This window comes from Rhinoderma darwinii, chromosome 1 (genome assembly GCF_050947455.1).
Source record: "Rhinoderma darwinii isolate aRhiDar2 chromosome 1, aRhiDar2.hap1, whole genome shotgun sequence".
NCBI classification, from domain to species: domain Eukaryota; kingdom Metazoa; phylum Chordata; class Amphibia; order Anura; family Rhinodermatidae; genus Rhinoderma; species Rhinoderma darwinii.
This window is the reverse complement of record NC_134687.1, coordinates 422,099,367-422,116,802: the sequence shown is the minus strand read 5'-3', so window position 1 is coordinate 422,116,802 and position 17,436 is coordinate 422,099,367. Positions and strand designations below refer to the sequence as shown.

General features: G+C 38.9%; 1 protein-coding gene across 2 annotated transcripts in view; it reads right to left on the bottom strand.

The window, feature by feature from the left end:
• SF3A1 (splicing factor 3a subunit 1) overlaps window positions 1–17,436 on the bottom strand; it is a 52,726-nt gene that overhangs the window by 16,275 nt on the left and 19,015 nt on the right. For both annotated transcript variants that reach the window (XM_075829606.1, XM_075829614.1), the window contains exons 5-15: window positions 16,852–16,926; window positions 16,495–16,645; window positions 14,913–15,106; window positions 12,547–12,664; window positions 12,265–12,450; window positions 10,510–10,631; window positions 10,135–10,413; window positions 9,711–9,921; window positions 9,146–9,300; window positions 8,955–9,056; window positions 8,799–8,870 (exon numbers count right to left, since the gene is read on the bottom strand). In XM_075829606.1, the coding sequence (XP_075685721.1) occupies window positions 8,799–8,870; window positions 8,955–9,056; window positions 9,146–9,300; window positions 9,711–9,921; window positions 10,135–10,413; window positions 10,510–10,631; window positions 12,265–12,450; window positions 12,547–12,664; window positions 14,913–15,106; window positions 16,495–16,645; window positions 16,852–16,926 (1,665 nt within the window). The remainder of the gene's footprint in view (window positions 1–8,798; window positions 8,871–8,954; window positions 9,057–9,145; window positions 9,301–9,710; window positions 9,922–10,134; window positions 10,414–10,509; window positions 10,632–12,264; window positions 12,451–12,546; window positions 12,665–14,912; window positions 15,107–16,494; window positions 16,646–16,851; window positions 16,927–17,436) is intronic.

Here is a 17,436-nt window from a genome sequence, read left to right as displayed (position 1 = left end):
ATAACACTCTGCCCATTATATGTGTTTATATGAGGAACAACACTCTGCCCATTATATGTGTTTATATGAGGAATAACACTCTCTGGCCATTATATGTGTTTATATGAGGAACAACACTCTCTGGCCATTATATGTGTTTATATGAGGAATAACACTCTCTGGCCATTATATGTGTTTATATGAGGAATAACACACTCTGGCCATTATATGTGTTTATATGAGGAATAACACTCTGGCCATTATATGTGTTTATATGAGGAATAACACTCTCTGGCCATTATATGTGTTTATATGAGGAATAACACTCTCTGGCCATTATATGTGTTTATATGAGGAATAACACTCTGGCCATTATATGTGTTTATACGAGGAATAACACTCTCTGGCCATTATATGTGTTTATATGAGGAATAACACTCTCTGGCCATTATATGTGTTTATATGAGGAATAACACTGGCCATTATATGTGTTTATACGAGGAATAACACTCTCTGGCCATTATATGTGTTTATATGAGGAATAACACTCTCTGGCCATTATATGTGTTTGTTTATATGAGGAATAACACTCTCTGCCCATTATATGTGTTTATATGAGGAATAACACTCTCTGGCATTATATGTGTTTATATGAGGAATAACACTCTCTGGCCATTATATGTGTTTATATGAGGAATAACTCTCTGGCCATTATATGAGGAATAACATTCTCTGGCCATTATATGTGTTTATATGAGGAATAACACTCTGGCCATTATATGTGTTTATACGAGGAATAACACTCTCTGGCCATTATATGTGTTTATATGAGGAACAACACTCTCTGGCCATTATATGTGTTTATATGAGGAATAACACTCTCTGGCCATTATATGTGTTTATATGAGGAATAACACTCTGGCCATTATATGTGTTTATATGAGGAATAACACTCTCTGGCCATTATATGTGTTTATATGAGGAATAACACTCTCTGGCCATTATATGTGTTTATATGAGGAATAACACTCTCTGGCCATTATATGTGTTTATATGAGGAATAACTCTCTGGCCATTATATGTGTTTATATGAGGAATAACACTCTGGCCATTATATGTGTTTATATGAGGAATAACACTCTCTGGCCATTATATGTGTTTATATGAGGAATAACACTCTCTGGCCATTATATGTGTTTATATGAGGAACAACACTCTCTGGCCATTATATGTGTTTATATGAGGAATAACACTCTCTGGCCATTATATGAGGAATAACACTCTGGCCATTATATGTGTTTATATGAGGAATAACACTCTCTGGCCATTATATGTGTTTATATGAGGAATAACACTCTCTGGCCATTATATGTGTTTATATGAGGAACAACACTCTCTGGCCATTATATGTGTTTATATGAGGAATAACACTCTCTGGCCATTATATGTGTTTATACGAGGAATAACACTCTCTGGCCATTATATGAGGAATAACACTCTCTGGCCATTATATGTGTTTATATGAGGAATAACACTCTCTGGCCATTATATGTGTTTATATGAGGAACAACACTCTCTGGCCATTATATGTGTTTATATGAGGAATAACACTCTGGCCATTATATGAGGAATAACACTCTCTGGCCATTATATGTGTTTATATGAGGAATAACACTCTCTGGCCATTATATGTGTTTATATGAGGAACAACACTCTCTGGCCATTATATGTGTTTATATGAGGAATAACACTCTCTGGCCATTATATGTGTTTATATGAGGAACAACACTCTCTGGCCATTATATGTGTTTATATGAGGAATAACACTCTCTGGCCATTATATGTGTTTATACGAGGAATAACACTCTCTGGCCATTATATGTGTTTATATGAGGAATAACACTCTCTGGCCATTATATGTGTTTATATGAGGAATAACACTCTCTGGCCATTATATGTGTTATATGAGGAATAACACTCTCTGGCCATTATATGTGTTTATATGAGGAATAACACTCTGGCCATTATATGTGTTTATACGAGGAATAACACTCTCTGGCCATTATATGTGTTTATACGAGGAATAACACTCTCTGGCCATTATATGTGTTTATACGAGGAATAACACTCTCTGGCCATTATATGAGGAATAACACTCTCTGGCCATTATATGTGTTTATACGAGGAATAACACTCTCTGGCCATTATATGAGGAATAACACTCTCTGCCCATTATATGTGTTTATATGAGGAATAACACTCTCTGGCCATTATATGTGTTTATATGAGGAATAACACTCTCTGGCCATTATATGAGGAATAACACTCTGGCCATTATATGTGTTTATATGAGGAATAACACTCTCTGGCCATTATATGTGTTTATACGAGGAATAACACTCTCTGGCCATTATATGTGTTTATATGAGGAACAACACTCTCTGGCCATTATATGTGTTTATATGAGGAATAACACTCTCTGGCCATTATATGTGTTTATATGAGGAACAACACTCTCTGGCCATTATATGTGTTTATATGAGGAATAACACTCTCTGGCCATTATATGTGTTTATATGAGGAATAACACTCTCTGGCCATTATATGTGTTTATATGAGGAATAACACTCTCTGGCCATTATATGTGTTTATATGAGGAATAACACTCTCTGGCCATTATATGTGTTTATATGAGGAATAACACTCTCTGGCCATTATATGTGTTTATATGAGGAATAACACTCTGGCCATTATATGTGTTTATATGAGGAATAACACTCTCTGGCCATTATATGTGTTTATATGAGGAATAACACTCTCTGGCCATTATATGTGTTTATATGAGGAATAACACTCTCTGGCCATTATATGTGTTTATATGAGGAACAACACTCTCTGCCCATTATATGTGTTTATATGAGGAATAACACTCTCTGGCCATTATATGTGTTTATATGAGGAATAACACTCTCTGGCCATTATATGTGTTTATACGAGGAATAACACTCTCTGGCCATTATATGTGTTTATATGAGGAATAACACTCTCTGGCCATTATATGTGTTTATATGAGGAATAACACTCTCTGGCCATTATATGTGTTTATATGAGGAATAACTCTCTGCCCATTATATGTGTTTATATGAGGAATAACACTCTCTGGCCATTATATGAGGAATAACACTCTCTGGCCATTATATGTGTTTATATGAGGAATAACACTCTCTGGCCATTATATGTGTTTATATGAGGAATAACACTCTCTGGCCATTATATGTGTTTATATGAGGAATAACACTCTCTGGCCATTATATGTGTTTATATGAGGAATAACACTCTGGCCATTATATGTGTTTATACGAGGAATAACACTCTGGCCATTATATGTGTTTATATGAGGAATAACACTCTGGCCATTATATGTGTTTATACGAGGAATAACACTCTCTGGCCATTATATGTGTTTATACGAGGAATAACACTCTCTGGCCATTATATGTGTTTATACGAGGAATAACACTCTCTGGCCATTATATGAGGAATAACACTCTCTGCCCATTATATGTGTTTATATGAGGAATAACACTCTCTGGCCATTATATGTGTTTATATGAGGAATAACACTCTCTGGCCATTATATGTGTTTATATGAGGAATAACACTCTCTGGCCATTATATGTGTTTATATGAGGAATAACACTCTCTGGCCATTATATGTGTTTATACGAGGAATAACACTCTCTGGCCATTATATGTGTTTATATGAGGAATAACACTCTCTGGCCATTATATGTGTTTATATGAGGAATAACACTCTGCCCATTATATGTGTTTATATGAGGAATAACACTCTCTGGCCATTATATGAGGAATAACACTCTCTGGCCATTATATGTGTTTATATGAGGAATAACACTCTCTGGCCATTATATGTGTTTATATGAGGAATAACACTCTCTGGCCATTATATGTGTTTATATGAGGAATAACACTCTCTGGCCATTATATGTGTTTATATGAGGAATAACACTCTGGCCATTATATGTGTTTATACGAGGAATAACACTCTGGCCATTATATGTGTTTATATGAGGAATAACACTCTGGCCATTATATGTGTTTATACGAGGAATAACACTCTCTGGCCATTATATGTGTTTATACGAGGAATAACACTCTCTGGCCATTATATGAGGAATAACACTCTCTGCCCATTATATGTGTTTATATGAGGAATAACACTCTCTGGCCATTATATGTGTTTATATGAGGAATAACACTCTCTGGCCATTATATGAGGAATAACATTCTCTGGCCATTATATGTGTTTATATGAGGAATAACACTCTGGCCATTATATGTGTTTATATGAGGAATAACACTCTCTGGCCATTATATGTGTTTATACGAGGAATAACACTCTCTGGCCATTATATGTGTTTATACGAGGAACAACACTCTCTGGCCATTATATGTGTTTATACGAGGAAAAACACTCTCTGGCCATTATATGTGTTTATACGAGGAATAACACTCTCTGGCCATTATATGTGTTTATACGAGGAATAACACTCTCTGGCCATTATATGAGGAATAACACTCTCTGCCCATTATATGTGTTTATATGAGGAATAACACTCTCTGGCCATTATATGTGTTTATACGAGGAATAACACTCTCTGGCCATTATATGAGGAATAACATTCTCTGGCCATTATATGTGTTTATATGAGGAATAACACTCTGGCCATTATATGTGTTTATATGAGGAATAACACTCTCTGGCCATTATATGTGTTTATACGAGGAATAACACTCTCTGGCCATTATATGTGTTTATACGAGGAACAACACTCTCTGGCCATTATATGTGTTTATACGAGGAAAAACACTCTGGCCATTATATGTGTTTATATGAGGAATAACACTCTCTGGCCATTATATGTGTTTATATGAGGAATAACACTCTCTGGCCATTATATGTGTTTATATGAGGAATAACACTCTCTGGCCATTATATGTGTTTATATGAGGAATAACACTCTCTGGCCATTATATGTGTTTATATGAGGAATAACACTCTCTGGCCATTATATGTGTTTATATGAGGAATAACACTCTCTGGCCATTATATGTGTTTATATGAGGAATAACACTCTCTGGCCATTATATGTGTTTATACGAGGAATAACACTCTCTGGCCATTATATGAGGAATAACACTCTCTGGCCATTATATGTGTTTATATGAGGAATAACACTCTCTGGCCATTATATGTGTTTATATGAGGAATAACACTCTCTGGCCATTATATGTGTTTATATGAGGAATAACACTCTGGCCATTATATGTGTTTATATGAGGAATAACACTCTCTGGCCATTATATGTGTTTATATGAGGAATAACACTCTCTGGCCATTATATGTGTTTATATGAGGAATAACACTCTCTGGCCATTATATGTGTTTATATGAGGAATAACACTCTCTGGCCATTATATGTGTTTATATGAGGAATAACTCTCTGGCCATTATATGTGTTTATACGAGGAATAACACTCTCTGGCCATTATATGTGTTTATACGAGGAATAACACTCTCTGGCCATTATATGTGTTTATATGAGGAATAACACTCTCTGGCCATTATATGTGTTTATACGAGGAATAACACTCTCTGCCCATTATATGTGTTTATATGAGGAATAACACTCTCTGGCCATTATATGTGTTTATACGAGGAATAACACTCTCTGCCCATTATATGTGTTTATATGAGGAATAACACTCTCTGGCCATTATATGAGGAATAACACTCTCTGGCCATTATATGTGTTTATATGAGGAATAACACTCTGGCCATTATATGTGTTTATATGAGGAATAACTCTCTGCCCATTATATGTGTTTATATGAGGAATAACACTCTCTGGCCATTATATGTGTTTATATGAGGAATAACACTCTCTGGCCATTATATGAGGAATAACACTCTCTGGCCATTATATGTGTTTATACGAGGAATAACACTCTCTGGCCATTATATGTGTTTATACGAGGAATAACACTCTGCCCATTATATGTGTTTATATGAGGAATAACACTCTGGCCATTATATGTGTTTATATGAGGAATAACACTCTCTGCCCATTATATGTGTTTATACGAGGAATAACACTCTCTGGCCATTATATGAGGAATAACACTCTCTGGCCATTATATGTGTTTATATGAGGAATAACACTCTGGCCATTATATGTGTTTATATGAGGAATAACACTCTGGCCATTATATGAGGAATAACACTCTCTGGCCATTATATGTGTTTATATGAGGAATAACACTCTCTGGCATTATATGTGTTTATATGAGGAATAACACTCTCTGCCCATTATATATGTGTTTATATGAGGAATAACACTCTCTGGCCATTATATGTGTTTATATGAGGAATAACACTCTCTGGCCATTATATGAGGAATAACACTCTCTGCCCATTATATGTGTTTATATGAGGAATAACACTCTGCCCATTATATGTGTTTATATGAGGAATAACACTCTGGCCATTATATGTGTTTATATGAGGAATAACACTCTCTGGCCATTATATGTGTTTATATGAGGAATAACACTCTCTGGCCATTATATGTGTTTATATGAGGAATAACACTCTCTGCCATTATATGTGTTTATATGAGGAATAACACTCTGGCCATCATATGTGTTTATATGAGGAATAACACTCTCTGGCCATTATATGTGTTTATATGAGGAATAACACTCTCTGGCCATTATATGTGTTTATATGAGGAATAACACTGTGGCCATTATATGTGTTTATATGAGGAATAACACTCTCTGCCATTATATGTGTTTATATGAGGAATAACACTCTCTGGCCATTATATGTGTTTATATGAGGAATAACACTCTCTGCCATTATATGTGTTTATATGAGGAATAACACTCTGGCCATCATATGTGTTTATATGAGGAATAACACTCTCTGGCCATTATATGTGTTTATATGAGGAATAACACTCTCTGGCCATTATATGTGTTTATATGAGGAACAACACTCTCTGGCCATTATATGTGTTTATATGAGGAATAACACTCTCTGGCATTATATGTGTTTATATGAGGAATAACACTCTCTGGCCATTATATGTGTTTATATGAGGAATAACACTCTCTGGCCATTATATGTGTTTATATGAGGAATAACACTCTCTGGCCATTATATGTGTTTATATGAGGAATAACACTCTCTGGCCATTATATGTGTTTATATGAGGAACAACACTCTCTGGCCATTATATGTGTTTATATGAGGAATAACACTCTCTGGCCATTATAGGACCTTTTTTTTAGCACTTTTCTACCCTGGGGAAGGCACTCGCTCTAATTCTCAGTTGTCTGTAAGTTAGTGAGCAGCCTAACTGCCATCATGTCTTCTATACACCACACACAGCGATAGGAAAGCAGAATTCTCCATCATATAGGAGCATGGAGATTATACAGCAGTAATGAGAAGTGTAGCTGAGAATTCAGCAACGGGGTGAGAAATAATTTACAAGGAGGCTGCAGCAGGTCTGTGTGTGCCTGTGTTTCTCACTCCGCTCCCTCCTCCCCTCTATAAAAAGTTTAATGGGCATTGTGTCTCATTCTGCTGCCCCTCACCTCTCTATAGTCTATGGGCAGGCTGTGAAGAGACCACCCCCCCTCCCCCCCATTTCCTGCAATCCTTTTCCTCTGCTTTGTCACTAGGGATTGATTTTGCTTAAAGGAACAGTGTCATCAGAAATAATTTTTTTATATGTTAAAGATGTTAGTGCTTTATTAAAAACTTTTATATTTATTTGTGTGTTTGTGTTTTACTTTTTCTTATTTTTACACTTTTTCTTCCCTATGGGGGCTGCCATTTTTTGTTCCATTTCTGTGTGTGTCGATTAACGACACATACAGACATGGAATACGGCAGCCACAGTCCCATAGGGACTGCGAACGGCTCCCGTCCCATTGACTGCAGTGTACGGCGTCTGTGTGGGAACTGCGCATGCGCCGCTCCCACACAGTCCAATTCGAAATTGGCGCCGTCCGGCGCCATTTTCCTGTGGACCGGAAGTCGCGGCCGGACAGTAATATTACTACTTCCGGTCGCGGCTTCCGGATTTGTGCACTTGGACCAGCGGCAGCAAACGGAGCGGACGGGCCGGAGGGAGCCGCGGCGGCAGGAGCAGGTAAGAGATTTCAATGTATGTTCGTGTTTGTGTGTGTTTACTACTGTATGTAAACCTACTACACTGGGTTAGCTCAAAAAATGGCGACACACAGTGTAGGAGGTTACACCGTTCAAACCCCTCGTTTATCCCGGCACTAGCCAGGATAAAGGAGGGGGGGATGCTGAGAGCTCACTAGAGCGAGGGCTGTTAACCCAATGCTGCAATTTTGGGAACAGCGCCATCTAGTGACCAAAAATGGGTAGTATTATAAATTAGAAATAATTTATAATATTTCCTGGACTCGTGCAAAAAAATAAAAAAAATTTGAACAATGTTTAACCACCCACACACTAAATGTTTAATTTTTAAAAAAAAAACATGTTTTTCTGGCAACACATTCCCTTTAACAGCGGATGGACAGCAGATTAGAGGAAGGGAGACACCTAGTGGCAGTAACTTAACACAGAATTTACATGGAAAAAACTACTAAATCTTAACAGCAAGTCAATTTCAAAGTTGATATATATCAGGTATAGTATTAGATTAGCAAAAGTTATTGTCCATTTAAATCTGCTCGAAAAATGTACTTACATCATACTGAAGTTTCTGTTTTCCAGCTGGCATGCCAGTTGCCTCATGAATTTTAACCTTTATTACGGAGACCTAGAACACAAAAATACATTATTTTCCAAATATTGGTAATGTATACCACGTGGCAGCAAAGTTACAACCGGTGTCCTGATTTACCTGATCAGGAAGCGGCAGAGTAAACGCCAGCACTTGACCACCCAGCTTCCATTCAGTCTTATCTTGCATGTTGGGAACCTGTACTTTGACGGTGACAGGACCCTGTAAACCAAACATTTTTATTTTTTTTACATATGTAATAGTTCTCCAGTCTTTTGATAAATAAATAAATAAATAAATAAAGGACATACCTTGTTCCTGCGTAAGAACTCATCTTCTGGAATAAGTGAATCTTCACTCTTCATTTTCTTGGCAGATGGTTCATCTTCCATTGGTGGCGGAGGATGATGATTCGGGGGTAGTGGCGCTGGTGTGGGTAGAGGAGCAGGTGGGGCAGGAACAAATGCTGAAATCAGAGAAATTTAGTTACAAGTTGAAAATACGCATTTAAGGCTGGGTTCACACCTGTGTTGTGACATTCTGTTCTGCTCCGTCAAAGGAGCAGAACAAGGGAATAACAGAAGCAACGGTTCCGTTGCACAACGGACACCGCCGATGGAACCCATTGACGTCAATGGATTCCCGTCGGCTTTCCGTCGTGGTGTTCGTGATTTTACCGGACACGATAGCGCAGAATGCTGCGCAAATGTCTACGGTAGTTCCTGCCGGATGTGAAGCCTAATCCTGTTACCAAGCAAAGTTTCCATCAATATTCGTTATTCTTTAGAACTTTAACACGTAAGAAGAAAAAAAAGGTAAATACTTAAAGGAAAAAAAAAGGGCGGCTCATTACACAAACTAAGACATTTCACTCACCGGTTGGAACAATCATATGTGGTGCTCTTTGTGGCATCATTGGGGGTGGGTTTGGTGGCATTTGCACCACATTAATCCTAGGTGCGTGCAAAATTGGTGGCATTGGTGAAGCCAAAACAGAACCAGGAGGAAGACGGACCACAGAGGTCATTGGGGGTCTCTGCATTATAGGGACAGCCGACACCATAGTAGTACGTATAGGGGGTGGCATCTGAAAGGTAGAAACATATCCAGTCATCTGTAACCACGGTTTTCTGTTTAACCCTCACAAAACAACTTGTATTACATTCTCTAATTTTCCATTAAAGGTTACAGCAGTTTTAAAAGCCGACAAAGACCGATGCATACACATTATTAAATCCTTAAACACACAAAATCCATTAAAACGTCACATTTCTAAATGACAGAACCGTATAGTACTTACAGATTGTGGCCGGGACACCGGAAGATTGATCTGGTGAAGTGACACAGGTGGGAGAGGCCTTGGGGCAGAATTCATTGGTGGTCCAGAATTAGGAATGGCAGAAGAAGGTGGTTGATTAATTTCATTAGGCTTGCTAGGTCCAATCTTGTCTTTGCCATCTTCCTCTGGTACCAAGCCCTTAGCCTTATGGATAGCTTCAATTTGCTCCTGTAGGGTTATATTTGCCTGTGCTGCCTGTTGGGTACGAGCCATACTGCCAGAATGTCCATCCCATGTGACCTAACAGAAAAAAAAAAATTCTGCGTGTTTAAGTAATGTCAGTAGTAAGCAGTCATAACCGTACCTAGCTTGGGAGAAAAAAAACAAAAAACATACCTTCTCCTCTGGTTTCTGGATCTCTTCCTCTCCAATCTTTTTACCAATAGCAGTTTCCTCAACACCGAAAATATCAGTACGGCGTTCAGCCAGTTGCTTCAAGCTACTTTCGATATCCAATCCTGAATAAAGGAACAAAGATATTGAGGATAGCAAAACACAGAACGCCATTTCCTTACAGGATGAACAAACCAAAAAATAAACACGGAGACTAATCCTTTTACTGAAAACCTTAAAAGGGGCTGTCCGGGGACCAAAAATTGCATTGCAATAATATATTTATGTGAAACGAAGTAACTCACTAATGTACTTTAATTTCAAATTCTGTACTAAATGGTACAGTTCAAACCTCATGAATTATTCAGGAAGTGCTGGAGCTTTTCTAATAATGATGACGCTCCGACACGGCCCCACGTGACTGAGCTCTTTCTTCATGTGCTGTTCATGAACATGACCACAAGGGGCTGTCACATTGCCTATTGCTTGAGTCCTGAGCAGAGCATCAGCTAGCGCTTTGCTCGGGACTCCAGCACTGCTCCCAACGTTCATATTTGGTCAACTCAGGAGTTTCCTATCGCTGGAGTCCCCGAGCAGAGTATCAGCTGACGCTCTGCTCCGGGACTCCAGTACTGTTGCCGATGTCACGGACAATGACGTGGGCAGAAGTTGTGGCGTCCCCAAGCAGAACTTCAGCTGATGCTCTGCTCGGGGACTCCAGTGCAACTTTGAAGAAAACATTTTTTAAATAAAAATAAAATTACATTTTGAGATAAAAGCTGTATCTTGCGCGGAAACCTGAATCCGTCAGGTCAGCTGTGTCAGACACGCAGGATCCACCGGTTATCAATCACGACTGATTCGGAGTTCAGCGCTAGATACAGCCGGTCTCAAAAAGTAACAATCATTTTTTAAAATAAAGACTAAATTACAAAGTTGCACTGAACACTATGATACAATGTTTTAGTAAAAAAATTAAATAAAAAATAAAAAAAGTATACGATAGCCTTTAAAGTCCTTCCAATACATAAGACTAGCCCACAAAATAAGCCTGCCGTGACAGTTGAACGGTCTTTAAATCACAAAGTAATCAGTATATTTAAAGGGAATATATCACCTGTGTTTTTTTACAAATTAAAACCAAATAATAAAAAATTCTCTAATTGTTTTTTTTATTTTCTGACGGTAGTTTTTTTTTAAATTCTATTTGCATCACATGATTATGGGGACGGCCATCTTGCCTGAACAGCAGCTCTGCCCTAACAACATTCAGAGATCTGCTTTACAGCAGCCACATCGACCATAGGAAACATTCTGGAAATTACCCATTGACTGGTATGGTAGAGTTTGTGGGCATTCTCTGTGACCTGTGCAGCGAGGAGGGGGACAGTGTCCACCACCTATTGTCAATGGTGGATCCGGAGTTATCTGCCTCCAACTTTATAGTATATAATAAATGGGACCATGCTGCAGTTCCCGATCCGGCCAAGTAGGCTGGGGAACTGCTGTGCAGGAGAAAAAAATTAAGTAAAATGCAGTGCTTGACCAGCGATGCGGCCTCTTCAATCTTAGCATTGGTGAGGGCCCCAGCGGTCAGAACCTCACCTATCACAAGCGATGGCTTATGCTAGAAATAGAACATTACTTTGTGAGATGGGTATAACCCCTTAAGTCTTCATAGACCCAAGAACTAGAAATAATAATTCATGGGAAAGGCACAGTGTTTTATGTAAACAGCCAAGGTAAACACCTCCCTACCTGGCGCATATACTTCATCATCCCCTTGTTTTTCACGAATGGAGCGATCTCTCTGCTCCAGCCAACGTGGATCCAAAAGGCCAATACGCATGTGCTCCTGCATCTTGCTGGCTGGAATCTTCTCACCAGTGATAGGCGAAACCAGATATTCATCTGATGCAGGAGCTGGTGGCTGTGGCTTAGAAGCTGAAAGAAAACGGAAAAAAAAACGTGGAACACAAATTAGGTAAAGAGGTTTGAAAACCATTTGTCATTCATAAGCTAATGAGCAGCGATACCAACCTTTGGGATCGTAGTCTTTACGAACAATAACTTGGTCTGGAGTTGGAGGTAAAGGTGGTGGCATTGGTGACTCAGGAGGAAGAGGAGCCTTTTGAGCATAGTCCTCATCATCAGAACCCTGAAAGAAGAATTAAAAAATAAATAAATAAAAAACACGTTTAGGACACATGTAGCTTCCGAAAAAAAAATCAACAGAATTAAATTTTAAAACAAAATTCCAGTACGGTTTTTCTATAGCAACTTGCTTGAACCTCGGCAGCAAAACGTTGCCGTACCGTAAAGCGGGCCATACACAGCCGTTATTTCTGCCTGACATGAATAATAATTGGGCCACGTATGGGGTCAGTAACGGATGCTTTCAACAATTAGAAGCAGCGCAGGGGAATTTAACAGTATGCTGTAAATTTCCCAGCGGTGTAATAAAAAAATATATATATATATATATATATATATAAATTCTCACACTGGGGGAGATTTATTATTACTGTCCTAAACTTAGACGGGATAAAACTAGACCAGACGGGCAGTAACCGCACCATATATTTCACAATGGCGCATGCTACATGATACATTTGAAGTTACTGGCTAGACAAGTTGGATGCTTTTTACCCCCCTATGCCACGTTTTGGCCGGTGAAGTTTTCTCCTGTTTTTTTCGCGCCAAAAAATGGGGCACGCCCATAGTAAATTTTACAACTCCCCTTTTTCTCAACACCTTTCAAAACTGTTGAGGAAAGTGCTAAGAATCTAAAACACAAATATACATGCAGAGTCCTTTTTGTTTCTTTTTACAATGGGAGCCCATTAGTGAAATATACCACTGCATTCCTATGGATACGGTGCAAGCTACTGTCAGAGGTATACAGAGGTAGATTCTCCCAAAATATAAACCCCCCCCCCCCCCCCCAAGGGATCGAACGTGTCGTGAACAGAGCCTATGCCTGGTGCTTGTTTGGAATTATTTCACTTGGATCCTAATTAACCCCTTAATGACCAGCCTATTTTGGACCTTAATGACCAATCTATTTTTTACGTTTTTCAATCGTCGCATTCCAAGAGCTATAACCTTCATATTTTTGCGTCAACATAGTTGTGTAAGGTCTTGTTTTTTGCGGGACAAGTTGTATTTTTTAATAGCACCATTTTTAGGTACATATTATTTATTGATTAACTTTTATTAACTTTTTTTGGGGGGGGGGGGAATAGAAAAAAAAGCATAAATTGCGCCACTCTTTTTTGCGTCCTAAATCTACGCCGTTTACCGTGTGGTATAAATAACACAATAACTTTATTCAGCGGGTTGTTACGATTGCAACGATACCAAATTTGTATAGTTTTTGTATGTTTTACTACTGACACAGTAAAAACGCTTTTTTTTCAAAATTATTTGTTTTTGTGTCTCCATATTTGAAGAGCCGTAACGTTTTTATTTTTTCGCCGATGCGGTTGTAGGAGGGCTTTTTTTTGCGGGACGACTTGTAGTTTTTATTGGTACCATTTTGGAGTAGATGCGACTTTTTGATCACTTTTTATAACATTTTTTTAAAGTCAGTATTCACAGAAAACAGAAATTTTTCCATAGTTTATTAATTTTTTTACGGCGTTCACCGTGCGGGTTAAATAATGTAATAGATTTATAGTCGGGGTCGTTACGGACGCGGGGATACCAAATATGTGTAACGTTTAACTTTATTCTGTTTTTTTTAATAGTAAAGCAGTTTGTAAGGGGAAAAGCTGGGTTTTTCATTTTTTTTCCACATTTTTTTTAAAATTAACTTTATTAAAAAAAAATTTCACTTTTTTACTAGTCCCAATAGGGGACTATAATATGCGATTCTGCGATCGCATTTATAATACACTGCAATACTTTTGTATTGCAGTGTATTACTGCCTGGCCGTTTAAAACGGACAGGCATCTGCTAGGTCATGCCTGCGGCATGATCTAGCAGGCATTCACTCCAGGCAGACCTGGGGGCCTTTATTAGACCCCCGGCTGCCATTAGAGACACAGACACTCAGCGATCGTATCACCGGGTGTCGGTGGGGGAGAGAGGGAGCTCCCTCCCTCTCTCCAAAACCACTCAGATGCGGTGCACGCGATACTAATATCGATCTCACACGGCAGAGCAGGGACGCTCCCAGCCCTCAGCTGCCTCTGGCAGCTGAGAGCAGGGAGATTTGACAGCTCCCTGCTCTGTAAACTTATTCCGATGACGCAACGTAAAAAGTCTATGGCATCGGAATAAGGCCCGTTAGTGACCGACGTAGAAACACGATGGGCCGGTCACTAACGGGTTAAACGTTGATTAACAGGAAAACGTCTATAAAAAGGAACTATACATCAAAACAAACAAAATAAAATCTTACTTCATCCATATCTTGCACTTGAGTATCCTGATCCATTTGAGAAGATTCTTCAGTCTTGCCATTCTTCACTTCTTCCTCATCATCAGATTCAACCTCCATTTCCACTTCCTCACTTTCACCAAACTTCTCGTATCGTTCTTGGATTAAAATACGAGCACCCAGTTCCTCAGGTGTTGTGGGAGGAGGAAAGTTACCTTTAAATCACATTGTCAAGTTATTAACAATTTTCATACATCTTACTATTAGGAAAACTTATTTAACAACGCTCTGAAACTCTAGCTTAAAGAGGCTCTGTCACCACATTATAAGTGCCCTGTCTCCTATATAAGGAGATCGACGCTGTAATGTAGGTGACAGCAGTGTTTTTTATTTAAAAAAACAATCTTTTTTCACAATGTTAGGAGCGATTTTGGTTTATGCTAATGAGCTTTCTTAATGCCCAAGTGGGCGTACTTTTACTTTCGACCAAGTGGGCGTTGTACAGAGGAGTGTGTAACGCTGACCAATCAGCATCATGCACTCCTCTCCATTTAGTCAGCGCATAGTGACACTGCGTTATTCACGATGTGCTGTCTTATACTGACATATTAACGTTACTGACGTATTTAGACCGTGACTAGACCTTCCTTCCAGCCAGGACAGGATGTCTATTCACAATCCCGGCACTTCGTTAACGTTTGTGTGGGACTTACAGCAGAGCAAATCGTAATCTCGCTGTAACCGGTCATTTACAACGTGATCTCGCGAGATTACTCTTGCTCTGCTGTAAGTACCACAGAAACGTTAACGAAGTAGCGGGATTGTGACTATACATCCCGTCCTGGCTGGAATGAATGTCTATTCACTGTCTAAACGCTTCAGTAACGTAAATATGTCAGTATAAAACAACGCAGTGTCACTACGCGCTGACTAAATGCTAATGCATTTAATGGACACTATGTGCAGCCACATACACATTAACGTTACTGAAGTATCCTGACAGTGAATATACATTACCTCCAGCCAGGACGTGTTTTCTATTCAGAACCCTGACATTTCGCTAACGTGTGTGTGAGATTTACAGCAAGGCAAGCGTAATCTCGCGAGATTACGCTGTAAACGGTCATTTAAAACGAGATTAAGCTTACCATGCTGTAAATCTCACACAAACGTTACCGAAGTGTCAGGATTCTGAATAGACACCACGTCCTGGCTGGTAGTGATGTCTATTCCCTGTCAGGACACTTCAGTAACGTTAATATGTGAGTAAGTGACTGCACATAGTGATCTCGCTAGATCACTATGTGCTGTGTAAATGAATGGAGAGAAGTGTATGACGCTGATTGGTCAGTGTCATACACTCCTCTGTATAACGCCCACTTGGCCAAAAAGTAAAAACACACCCAGTTGGGCATTAAGACACTCATTAGCATAAAGCTAAAATAGGTCATAACTCCGTCAAAAATGATCGTTTTTCGAAATTAAAAAAACACTGCTGTAATCTACATTACAGCGCCGATCACATTATGTAGAAGATAGGGCACTTATAATGTGGTGACAGAGCCTCTTTAAGCTCACCTGCCGTATTTAGTTTACCTCTTACCTTGTTCATTTGGTTGAAAGTCAACAATCTCAACTACAACAAAATCGTGCCAATCTATTTGTGCATAAGCCACGCGCTCTCTTTCCTTCTCCTCCTCTTCTTTTTTCCTCTCCCGCTCCTGAAACTTTGCCCACTCTACACGGTAACGGACCTGGAAATAACAGAGTTGCAAAATTAGTTTGTTTTAAAGAAAAAAAATAAAAATCCTTGAACATTACAGTCTTTTACCATGATCTATTGTCTTTACAAGAGCAGATTGCAAATGTCATGTGCTTAATACAGCGCATTGACACTTAGTTGAAACCAAATCAAAAAGAATGGGAGGGGTCCATATAATAAATAGGGTTTTACATTTACCTGATCTAAAACCTCGGTGGGGTTTTCAGCTTCTTTCTTCAGTTTGGTGAGTAATCCTTTTGGAGGAATCAGGATCTGCAACAGACGAATAGGATCACTTACAAAGTGCTATCCGGTGTCAGAGCAGGAGAGCTCACAGTCATCTTTATTAATAACTTTGTAATAAAGCCAGTCATTTGCAGAACAGCTAACAAGTGACTCATGCTAGTGTAGCTTGCTGCCTCTGGAAGAATACTAAGGCCCTGTTCACACAGAGTATTTTGCCGTGGAAACCGCGGCAAAAACCGGCCGAAATTACCTCCTATTGATTCCAATTGGAGGAGGAGGAGGAGGTGGAGGTGTTATTCTCCCGCGAGCAAAAAAAAAAAAATGCTCGCGGGAAGAAGCAACATGCTCTATCTTGGGGCGTTTTCCGCCTCAAAAAGCCCATTGAAATCAATGGGAGACTGAGATAAACTCGTTTGTCGCGATTTTGGAGGTGTTTCCGCCAAAAAACGCTCGCAGTTATTCCCCTTGTCTTTTGAAGAAATAGGTTTAAAAAAAAACAAAAAAAAAACTCCATGTGGTGCAAATTCACTTAAAAAA